General features: G+C 40.9%; 1 protein-coding gene across 1 annotated transcript; it reads left to right on the plus strand.

Moving 5' to 3' along the window:
- Positions 1 to 519: 519 nt before the first annotated feature.
- On the plus strand, positions 520 to 5,416 carry Tshb (thyroid stimulating hormone subunit beta). Its single transcript, XM_021158911.2, has 3 exons — positions 520 to 569; positions 4,555 to 4,717; positions 5,123 to 5,416. Exons 1-3 carry the CDS (start codon positions 520 to 522, stop codon positions 5,375 to 5,377), a joined length of 468 nt encoding a protein of 155 aa, XP_021014570.1. The 3' UTR covers positions 5,378 to 5,416.
- The last annotated feature ends 6,411 nt before the right edge of the window (positions 5,417 to 11,827 follow it).

An 11,827-nucleotide genomic window follows, 5' to 3' on the forward strand; every position in this document is an offset into this window, starting at 1 on the left:
TCAAAGAAACATTTCACACTAAGTTATGTTAACATACTCTAAAATTCAAGAAAATAAACAATAAAAATTTTGAACTAAAATGTTTTTATTGTCATACATGGTTCAGTTGGCCTAGATTTCCAGAAAGAGGTTTCCTTTGCTTTATAGATGAACATGTCCGTATCTCTACGTGAGCAGGCAGAGACTGGAACACTCAAGCCCCAGGTAAATTTGACATCTCAGGACTTTTTCCACTTCTCCCAATTTAATGGCCGATAAACACGAGCAAATATTAATGTCTGTTATTAACATTAACAGATATTAATAAAAGATATGTTTCAAATAGAAGAGAGGAAGATGCATGCTATAATAATGTCAGAGTTTCCAGGGAGAGGATATAGTGAACCTGTTTGTCTAAACAAGTTTTATTTGGGGTTCAGTATGAATTTTCAATAGATGCTTTTCAGATAAGAAAGCAGCAATTCGAATGCAATTATATAAACAAGAAGATCAGAGGGGAATTATCCCGAAGGGTATAAAATGAACGGAGAGTGGGTCATCACAGCAGTAACTTACTCATGCAAAGTAAGGTAGGTGTCTACCCTGCGCAGGACCTGTGAGATGAAGGGCCTTTATTACCATTTCACTGTGTTTGAACAGTTGTAGCATTTATTTAAAAATTGCATATGCAGAGATAGAATTTTCTCTGAGGGGCTCTGAAGGTTTTAATTATTGCTGCAGATCCTGCAGTAGTGGGTGGAGAAGAGTGAGCCGCGTACGAGTGGATGAGGTGAGATTCCGTTGACTTAAAGGATAGAAGCAGCCCGTCCATTTCCTGATGAGGGATGAACAGTTACGTGACTTTCTCCTACCTACCTTCCAACTTAAATGTCTTAACACCTGAATAACCTGTGTGCTTAACCCATGTGATTACTAATGAGCATCTTTGAGGAAAATATATTTTAGGGGCGTTTTAGAGTAAAATCAGTTTTGAGTATGTGTACGGGTACCAGCATTGTAAGTACCTTCAGGGACATTCCATGTTACAAGATATTTCTAATTATTTAATAGTGAAACTCTCTTGGATAGTATCCAATACCTATAACTTATTAATATAATGCATTTTTTTCTTTCTAGAAAAATATTCTGCTTCAGTGAAGAATTGGGGTTGTTCAGAGGTGGAGAAAATGACTCATTGTATAGTAATTAATTCAAGTAGAAAAAAAGAGGTAATAGATATTAGCAGAGCAGAGAGAAATGTGTTTAACAAAGAACATATTAAGAGCAGAAAGAAACTATGGGGAAAAAAAGTAAAAAGAACCCAGGAAAAATGTGGGAAAAGGGGCTGTATCAACACTGGATTATAGCCAAGGAAATCCTATGGAGTATTCACAGGAATTATTTTACTGTTTTTAGGATTTTAGGAAAGAGTATACATAAATTGAAGACGCAAAGATATGGACCTGATCAATTAGATGCGATCACAATTGAATCTGAGATCAGAGTTATAGATTGATAATTCTCAGGGCAGGGCTCTGATGGCCACGGAACACAGGTTATTTGTGCTGTGAACACTTTCCTAATCTTTGATGTTAAACTTTCCTTTTATAGATGAGGAAATTGAGGGGTAGGAAGGTTATGTAGGCAAAATTCTATTATTTATAATGAAGTAAAAAAGGAGTCATTCATATTCTGTGTCTTCACAGCGTTCTAGAAGTACTGTGACTGGTGACCAAGTCGGCTTTACTGCCTTGCTTTTGTTAGCTTAAACTTCTGTAATTATAAAGGGGAGTCTTCCAACAGTGTCACTCTTGACTAGGACAACAATGGGGAAAATTATAATACAATTTCTATCATTAAAAAATTGAAAGGAGATTTTATTATTTTAAAAATGGGTATGCATGTGTGTGTGTTGTGTCTGAGGGTGCCTGTGTAGGCCAGAAGTTTCCACCCCCAACCCCTGGAGCTGGAGACACAAGGGACTGTGAGCTGCCTGATGTGGGTGTTGGGAACTGCACTCAGATCCTTGTAAGAGCAGCACTTGATCTTAGGCCTGAGCCATTCTTGGAGCCCAGTCTAACAAGGTTCCAAAGGGTCAGATACGTTCATCTGTTTTTATCCTGCAGGTGGGTAAATAAGATTACATGCTTTTTACCCATTTCCCATGGGAGATTTCTGTTCCTTATGTTCCGAGCCAATATTCTGATTATAGGTACCACATATGCTATTTCACATAGAATTGTGGATCTAGAAGTTGTTTTCTGTGGTGAAACCCAGTGGAGAGCTGTGAAACCAACGGGGGGAGTAAATGAGCAGCAAGGGCCAGTGTTCTCGTGCACTTACCTGGTTGCTATTTTCAAGATTCTTCGGAGAATCCTCTAGATTTGCATCATTAAAGTAACAGAACCAACTGAACGCTATAGAGGGAGCTTGTATTTTATGAAACACTTGACCAAAATCAGATTCCCTGAGAAAGGAATTCCTATGATTTCAGCAGGGAACATGAGTCCTAGTTGTAGAGCTGAATCTGGGGCTCTGTGTGTGTGAGTCTCGGTTATGCCCCTGGGAGGGCATAAAACAACATAACCAGGAATTCTTAGGCTTTCCCTTCCTAATGCAAACGTTTAAAAAATACTGCAAGGGATGCTTATGTATGTAATGCCTTCTTTACAGAGTTTTCTACCAAATACATTTTCCTAAACGGTTACTTCACTTCCTTGTCTACGACGTAGCAGATGTAAGGCAATCTTTGCTAGCTAGGGGATATCAGAGTCATGGCTTGAACTTTCAGAGAACTTAGAACAACCTGAAGTTTTACATCTGTGCTTATCAGGTTCCTCCTGAACTATAAGGACTATATCAATACAACCTCCACTGCTTACTCCAGAGGCTCAGTACATACATGTTTATCCAATTTCGGCAATTCCGGTGCTAGGAGTAAGAGATTGGTTGAAATAGCTATAGAAGTAGACATTTAGAATTCATCCTTAGTAACTTATGTAAATAATTTTTGTTTATATATTTATTGGAAACAAAATTCTGGTTACCTGAGACAGACTGCACAAGGCTTCAGTAAGGAAAGATTTTAAAGCACGCAGCTTAAAACTGTTGCTGACACAACCGACCAATTGAACCTTGATACTTCTTTGATAATTGAATAAAATTTTTTTCCCCCATTTATTTGGGGGGAGCACTGTAGCATGCATGAAGAGGTCAGAGGACAACTTCCAGGAAGGAGTATATTCTCTCCGCCTGTCACGTATACTCCAGGCATTGAACTCAGGCTATCAGACAGAGCTGCAAGTGCTTTTACTGCTGAGCCTTCTTGCCAGCCAGCGAATAGTGATCATTTAATAAAATAAACAAACAACCATATGCTTATAGATAACAATATTGCTTCAGTGGTGGATATATATGTATATATATGTTTATATTTTTATACATTTATATATTTACTAACAATGATAGTTGAGAAGAAAAACGATCCAAACATACCTAGCCAGTTGAACAATATTAGTAAAAGGGAGTCAAAAGTCTCCTTCATCTTAGAGGTGATCAACCTACATCTAAAAGTCTGAAATTTGATTACCCTCTATCAGCAGTAGAACCAAAATAAGTCCTAACATTCCCCAGATCATTACAATGCTTAACTGATACGGAACAGCTTCTGTACCAGACAGGCTCTCTGAGCTGCCTGTTCTGCTCAGCGGCCCCTCTGCTGCCTCCCATACAGCCCACTGCTAATGAATCGAACAACCCACGAAGGAGCTGAATTCTTGCCTGGATTACTCTAAATGTGTCACACTCATTTTCCCAGCTCTCTCTATGTTTTTAAATAATGAATGCCATACAACTTCTGTATAAAATGATCTTTTGTGTCAATGTGAAAAATTTTGAACTCTAACAGAATATCCTAAGGATTCAGAAAAGACCGTGTAGATGGCGTTATTAGTTGGCACCAATCACAATTTTAACTTAATTTTTCAGGACCTTCTTCAGCCTCCTTGACTATCAACAGGTAGAGCTATAGAGAAAATCATATTTACTGGGTGGTAGCAAACTTTGCTTATGATTTTTCTTGGTTTCTTTCCATCTTTAATTATATGAACCCGAGTTACTGATTGAACCAACATTTTTAGGAACTTTGATTTCTGGGAAAGTCCTTCTTAAAGAATATTTATTAATTTACTTCTTATAAAGACAAGTCCTTTTATTACAGCTCTGTTGGATGAATTATTTCACACTTAGGTAGCAGAAAGCTGTCAGTTGTCTGAGTGATGTTGCAGATTCGCCTGTCACTTCCCAGGGGAGCCCAATGGCATGTGTAGGCAGACTTCTAAGATTCGAGCTTCTGTATTATGGGTGTACATGGTCATAGCTGCATCTGATTGTATGTGAGGAGGTTTGAGAGGACTGGATATGCAAAAGCACCTTACGTAGGGCCCAGGGATAAGTAACCAGTCAGTATATTTTACCTGTTCTTGTTATTGGCTGTGTGTTTACATATGCACAGACATGCCTCTGAGCGTGGAGAGGACACTGTACTGAGCTCTTTGATGTTTCTCTCTGATTCAGCATGAGTGCTGCCGTCCTCCTCTCCGTGCTTTTTGCTCTTGCTTGTGGGCAAGCAGCATCCTTTTGTATTCCCACTGAGTATACGATGTACGTGGATAGGAGAGAGTGTGCCTACTGCCTGACCATCAACACCACCATCTGTGCTGGGTATTGTATGACACGGGTATGTTGTTCACTGCATTTCTTTTAGCTGTAAATTATATAGGCCTAAAGTTGTCTGTTAATATTTAGAAAGGAAGTGGGGATAAATCATAATGTCCTCTTTGGGAAGCCAAACACACTGTTTTCAGAATTATAATGGTGTGACTCTACTCAGAAAGGAAAGTACAGATGCATTTGTAACAGTCTACTCTGAAGAGTTTGTTCTGATCAGAGGCAGATGAGAACAAAGTGTCTTTTTTTTTTTTGGTATCTGATGGGTTAATTGTAGATGTGTGGGTAACAGAGCTCAGGAGTCCTTTATTGATCATCACGGAAACAAAGGGATATCAGTAAGTTGTGGTCTTTCTATTACACTATCTAAAGTTGTGTGGAGTTTATCATGTTAAGATCTCTTTTCTTTCCACAGGATATCAATGGCAAACTGTTTCTTCCCAAATATGCACTCTCTCAGGATGTCTGTACATACAGAGACTTCATCTACAGAACGGTGGAAATACCAGGATGCCCGCACCATGTTGCTCCTTATTTCTCCTTCCCTGTCGCCGTAAGCTGCAAGTGTGGCAAGTGTAATACTGACGACAGTGACTGTATACACGAGGCTGTCAGAACCAACTACTGCACCAAGCCGCAGTCTTTCTACTTGGGGGGATTTTCTGTTTAACTTCAATAGCAGTGCAATCTGGTTAAATGTGTTTACCTGGAATAGAATGAATAAAATACCATGGATACGTCTTGCCTGCCATTTAATCCATAGGTACAGCCACACAGGCATGAGAGAGCTTACGAAGCTTTAGAAGCAGAGGTGTATGGAAGAGGCTGTCATGGTTTCCACACAGAGCAGAGCAGAGCAGAGCAGAGCAGAGCAGAGCAGAGCAGAGCAGAGCAGAGCAGAGCAGAGCAGAGCAGAGCAGAGGTTAAATGGAAAGCAGAAAGCTGCTGCAAGCCAGCACTGAGATCTCCTTACAGACAGTAGGGGTCTGTCTTGACCTAGAGAGCAAATGTGAGACTACTGCAGAGTCCCAGGAAGAAAGGACTGTCATCAGAAGCTGGAGGAACAATGGCATCGGGTACTAGAAACATTGTCCCTTCAAAGGCTGGCATCAGGGCTGGAGTGCAGTGGTGAGACAAGGGCAACATATGAAATCTGGCACAGAAAACTTTATCCTCGTCCCTCAAGCCCTCTGCATAAAACTCTGTCAAAACTCAGCTGAGAGCATGGGCTCCGACACTCTCTTTAATTTAATTACTTCGGTGGGCCAACTGACCGGTGAAAGGTATACCCCAGAAGGTCAGCGTATAAAGCCTAGAAAAGAGGCCACGATCATTTTACATGTGGAAGCCTAAATCCTTCATAGTCCCTCAAGTAATAAGAGATACTTTCCAGCATTTATACTGAAATCAACTTGTGCTGTGGGGCTTTGGCTATCACGAAAAGCTAGTACAATCACCATAGGTCTTGGGGTAGAGGAGGAGGGCTAAGAGATCCAATGGAGTGGATTGCATTGTTTTAACCTTTGCCCTCATTCATAGTGAGGCATTGCTTTGGGTAAATAGGCATAGCAGTGGGTTATTTTTCTTTTCCATCCTTAGGTGTTCCTTCTCAAGAGCTGAACTTTAAGTATGTTCTGTGGGCTCAACCTCAAAAAGACTATCTTTTATTCGGCCACGAATTGTCAACCCGAAGTTGAAAACTACTTGTAGGTGGGGCCATTTAGAGTGGCTGTGCTGTATAGCCATTGGTCAAGCTCAGCTGGGTGTCTTGTGAGTGCCTGCAGGCTGACAGAGCCACAGGGGAGGTGGCAGCGGTGGTGCAGATAGAGTAGAGCCAAACCTAAGCTTTGCCAAGGATGAGGGAATAACTGTGCACTTCCTTACAGGAGCCAGGAATCTACACTACTTTTACCTTACAATCTAAAGCTGACACTTGCAGGACCACTAAGCCTTAGGCCAGGACCCAGGGTTCTCATGTCACCAATAAGCACATTATTATTTAAGATTGTTTATCAAATATATAGGCCTTTGACAGATGTGTAAAAATTTTAAAGTTCAAACCTACCTGGCATTACCCTCAAATGATTCTCAGGCATGCTGAAGGTGACTTTTGTCAAAAGATGTGAGCTTTAGAACGACGAAGTTGCTTAGAGACAGCCCAGCTTTGGCAGATTCTAGTTTAATTTTTTTGAATTACTTTAATAAATTTCCTGAATCTGCAGGGATGGGAGGGGGGCAGCTCAGAACATGGTATAGCCAGCCTGCACTGTCACCAGCACAAGAGCCTCGAGTGGCTGCACGAGAGAACTCACTGAAGGAAGTCTATTGGGAGATGCACACGTGAAAGTGGGGCAGACGAAAACACAAAACCCGTTAGGCCGGAGCTCAGGGGTTGAGCACCTTAGCTGCGTCCATACACTTGACAATACGGGAGCTCTGTCTTGAGGGACCTTTGTGTCCTTTTGGGTTAACACAAGGAGAATGCATAGAGAGGCTCCAAAGTGGGAAGAGGAAGAGTCACTGCTTGCAATGTGGGAGAAAGGTAAACACGGGAACAGTCTCAGGTGTGGTCATTAAATCCCCCGCAAAGTTGAAAGGAGTCAGTTCTCACCAAGGGAGTCTGAAACTCAGTGCTCCAAGAGGAAAAAAAAAACCTTTCTTACTTGCCTGGAATATAAAGAGCTCTTTCATAACTCAAGGATTTGGGGTCACAGCTGCAGCAGTCTTTAATGGTCAAATTCGTTGAGAATAAGTAGAATGTACCAGAATGGATGTATTGCAGGTTAACAGCATAGCATGGTACTATTAATAATAGGAAATCATATATATATGTGTGTGTGTGTGTGTGTGTGTAAAAGTGTCTTTAAAATGTAAGAGTAGCGAGTCTAAACTGAACACAAAGATTGAGGTAACTTCCTCTCTAGCCTATTTTTCCAATGATGTTTCTTTCTTGTCTGCTGTAGTTAATTTCTCCTTTTCTATCTTTTAAGACAATCTGGTGTCAGTTTCTTCAGCTTTCCTTTATCCACTGTCATGGCTGCTTAGTAAACATGTCCCTCTTTCTGGTAGGTGAATGCTGATTCTCTCCTGGTCTCAGTGCTCTGCGTGGGGCTGATGGAGTTGGGCGTGGTAGTCAGGTTATGAGCTGGCCATATAGTTGACTACAACCCCTCCTCTTAGGAGTCATTCCCACACCTTGATTTCCCTTGTTAGAAAGGATTGCTTGGCTTTGGGGTTGGTAGATTGGGAGTTTGAAACTATTAGTGGCCATCTTTGGCATCTCTGAGAAACAGACAACATGTGACAAAAGAGCCAGGCCAGAGGGGAATAAGTGAGAGTAGAAAGGAGAGTAAATGCCCTACAGATAAGAAAACAGTGACATTTAGTTAAATATGTACACAAAGACAGGTGCACAGTCTTTCAGTGCAGTTAATTCATGGGAGAAGATTCTTTCGTTCAGAAAGCAAAATGCACTCCCTCAGAAGAAGCATTATCTAAGGCTTCCTTGGATTGGTGCCATGCTGCGGCCACTTAGAATTTGCTAAATAAACTAAAAACAAAATTTGTTTTCATTTAATTTTTAGCGGTTTGTCACTATCTAACCATGTATTAATTCAGCAAGTAGCATTAAACTAAATATGTGACCAGTAGAGTGGCACATGCTGGAAATAGAGCCAAGGAGAAGGCATTGTTCATGGGCCTGGGGATCTTACTAATGAGCTAATAAAAATATTTACAGTTTGTGATAAAATTGTTACAATGAAGGTTTAAGTAGGATAAGAGTAATGACTTGAATATAATGTTTAAAATGCTATGAAAAAGGTATTCTAGAGAAATATCTGTTAACAGTGGTTATACTATTAACATAACATAGTAACACAAAGATAGGTCTTTTAATGTGATGAGGAAAAATTCAAGAAACTTATAAATGCACATTATTTAAACCAATATAAAGTATTGTTCAAAGACTGATAAATTTTGATGAGAAAGGTTAGGTCCTGGTTCTCTTCCTAATGCTGCCACCCTTTAATACAGTTCTTTATGTTGTAGTTACCCCAATCCATGAAATTATCTTGTTGCTACTTCATAACTATAATTTTGTGCTGTTATGAATCATGTAAATATCAGATATGCAGGATATCTGACATGCAACCACTGTGAAAGGATCACTCAACACCCCTCCCCCAGGGGGCTGTGACCCATAGTTGAGGACCACTGTGTTAGATGGATTTGCTATCTGGCAATGGTGGGTAGTGGTCGGCTGAGGACCACTGTGTTAGGTGGATTTGCTATCTGGCAATGGTGGGTAGTGGTCGGCTGAGGACCACTGTGTTAGGTGGATTTGCTATCTGGCAATGGTGGGTAGTGGTCGGCTGAGGACCACTGTGTTAGGTGGATTTGCTATCTGGCAATGGTGGGTAGTGGTCGGCTGAGGACCACTGTGTTAGGTGGATTTGCTATCTGGCAATGGTGGGTAGTGGTCGGCTGAGGACCACTGTGTTAGGTGGATTTGCTATCTGGCAATGGTGGGTAGTGGTCGGCTGAGGACCACTGTGTTAGGTGGATTTGCTATCTGGCAATGGTGGGTAGTGGTCGGCTGAGGACCACTGTGTTAGGTGGATTTGCTATCTGGCAATGGTGGGTAGTGGTCGGCTGAGGACCACTGTGTTAGGTGGATTTGCTATCTGGCAATGGTGGGTAGTGGTCGGCTGAGGACCACTGTGTTAGGTGGATTTGCTATCTGGCAATGGTGGGTAGTGGTCGTTTGGATGTGATTCTCTTTGACTCCTGAGATAAACTTTATCGAAGTCTTTTTAGAAAAAAAAAAGAAAGCCCAAAGGGGAGAAACAGACCCCCTGATTACACATGAGTTTAATCTGAAGCCAGCATCACCCTTAAAGAAGCCCTACTATCCTCTTTAGACACTTGTACTTGAAAAGCTTTGGCTGGCCCAGTGACTCAAGTTTCAGATGGTCCCAATACCATCCCTCAGGTGGGCATCTTTTCTTGCTGTTTCTCATGTGTTTTTTCCTCTTCTTTGATTCTTCTTAGTGGGAAGCATCTGTGATCTTCTTCACACAGCTTGAGGTTTTTTTTTTTTTTAAAGTCCACCATAGCAGCCACGAACTTGTTTACTTCACATTCTCTTCTCAGTCCAACCACAGCTTGGTTTCTGCTCCTGTTCTCCTTTGAAACAGTTTCAGTTAGGGTGATGGTGGCTACTGATACAATACACAGACTACTCTTGTCTTGACCTCTGTGCTTCCAAGGGGCTGTACAGAGCTACAACACTTGTAATTTCTCATGATGAGGATGAAACCAACTTCTTTCCATTTTACTTTGAGATGAAGTCTCAGTTTAGGCTGGCCTTGAACTTGCTATGTAGCCCAGCTGGCTTCAAGATTGTGGTCCTCTTGTGTTTGCCTCCCAAGTGCTGAGATAGCAGGTGTATACCACGATGCTTAACCCATTTTTTTAAAAAAAATGCATTTTCTTTTGAATCTTGTTTCTCAAAGATGACTCAAAATCTATGTTATAGTCATTAACTGGTGATAGTAATGTAGGTTTGAACTGTGTTTTGGGGGAAATGAAAGCTGCTATAGGTATGAAGATTCTAAACTTTGAAGAAAAGATTGATCTATAGTGACTTTATATGTCTGTCCTGTTGGTTCTTTGGACACTGCTAAGTAAAAGCTTGAGTTTGTATTGATTGGTCCTTGGATGTCCAAAGGATGTATCCATTTCCGTTATCTGAAGCTGGCTTCTCCTTTAAGGAAATTGTAGCTTCCCTTTACTGTCAAACTAGAGGTGAGGTTAAATGTCAGTTGTCAGCTACTGAAGGAACACAGGCAGCCCAGAGAGTATTGATTTACAAGTCTGAGGTTAAGAAATATGTGGGCAATTAAATAACTCTTGCAGGATTTTAACTTACTAGCATAGAGATCTCTAGTTAAAAAATTTTAGATTTATTTTATGTGAATAAATGTTTTGTCTTTGTGTATGTATGTGCAGCATGTATATGCCTGGTATCCACAGGTCAGAAGAAGGCATTGGATCTCCTGGTTGTGATCCACCATGTTGAACCAAACCTGGGTCCTCTGTAGGAGCAACAAGTGCTCTAACTTCTTAAACTTAACTTTCTCAATGAAGATTAAAAAAACAAAATGAAAAGGGTTATTCTCTCTCTCTCTCTTCCTCTCCCTCTCCCTTATCCCTCTCCCTCCTCTCCTCTCTTTGTGTGTGTGCTCCATGATGTATTTGTGGAGGTCAGAGGACAACTTGTGGGTGGAGTCTAGTCTCTCCTTCTACTACATGGGGTTTAGGGTTGAACTCAGGCTTGGTAATAAGTACTTTTATCTGCTGAGTCTCCAGCTTCAGATTTTCTCTTGATGTCCTGTAGGCATCTCCGCTCACACTGTTACCATCTGCTTCTCCTCCTGTGTATCTCTCTCGCAGCCACCAGGTCAGAAGCCTGGGTATTCATCCAGGTTCTTCTCTCATGCTTCACTTCCTATCTCTGTTGTGACACCCTGTGAGGGTGTGAGTCTATCGCATCAGTTAAAAACTTTATGACTAGCCTTGTCATCTAATCTCATTCTTCATCCTAGTTATCTTTAAAAGTCTTAATACTTGAAAGTTTAGTTAATAACTCAACTCACCGTTTTAAAATTTTCTTCATTACTTTAGGACAAAAATAAAATTTGTATAAAACACGGATTACCGGTTACCAGGGTCCTCCTTAATTTTGTTAGTTTAAGACAGGCCCTCCTAAAATGTTCTCACGCGCTATTTCAGAGTCTTCTTGTGTGTTTTCCTTAGAACACAAAACCACACCTTTTATTTTCTCTGTACCTTGGCCAGTGTGTAAGATTTTTTTTTCAGGATTCAGGTCAGAATTGCCAACATCAAGGAAGTCTCTCTCCCGACTACTCTTTCCAGTTTGAGTGGGCCCACTCTTGGCTAATGATTAGCATTTGCTTATAGCAATAGAGGCCTGCTTTCCCAAACTCCACTTGTCAGGTCAATATTATCCTAAGGGCTCATCAAATCACTAAGACAGTAGCCTCAAACAGTAAAAAAATTAAACAAACAAATACAATCTCTGACACTATGTAGAATA

The sequence above is a fragment of the Mus caroli genome, unplaced genomic scaffold (assembly GCF_978045245.1).
Source record: "Mus caroli unplaced genomic scaffold, Mus_caroli_1 scaffold_3, whole genome shotgun sequence".
Taxonomy (NCBI): domain Eukaryota; kingdom Metazoa; phylum Chordata; class Mammalia; order Rodentia; family Muridae; genus Mus; species Mus caroli.

Bases quoted from the DNA above. Each gene is read 5' to 3' on its own strand.
- Tshb (XM_021158911.2), top strand. From the start codon at position 520: ATGAACGGAGAGTGGGTCATCACAGCAGTAACTTACTCATGCAAAGTA. The intron at 570-4,554 runs GTAGGTGTCTAC...TCTCTGATTCAG, and splicing joins ACTTACTCATGCAAAGTAAG to CATGAGTGCTGCCGTCCTCC. The intron at 4,718-5,122 runs GTATGTTGTTCA...TTCTTTCCACAG, and splicing joins CTGGGTATTGTATGACACGG to GATATCAATGGCAAACTGTT.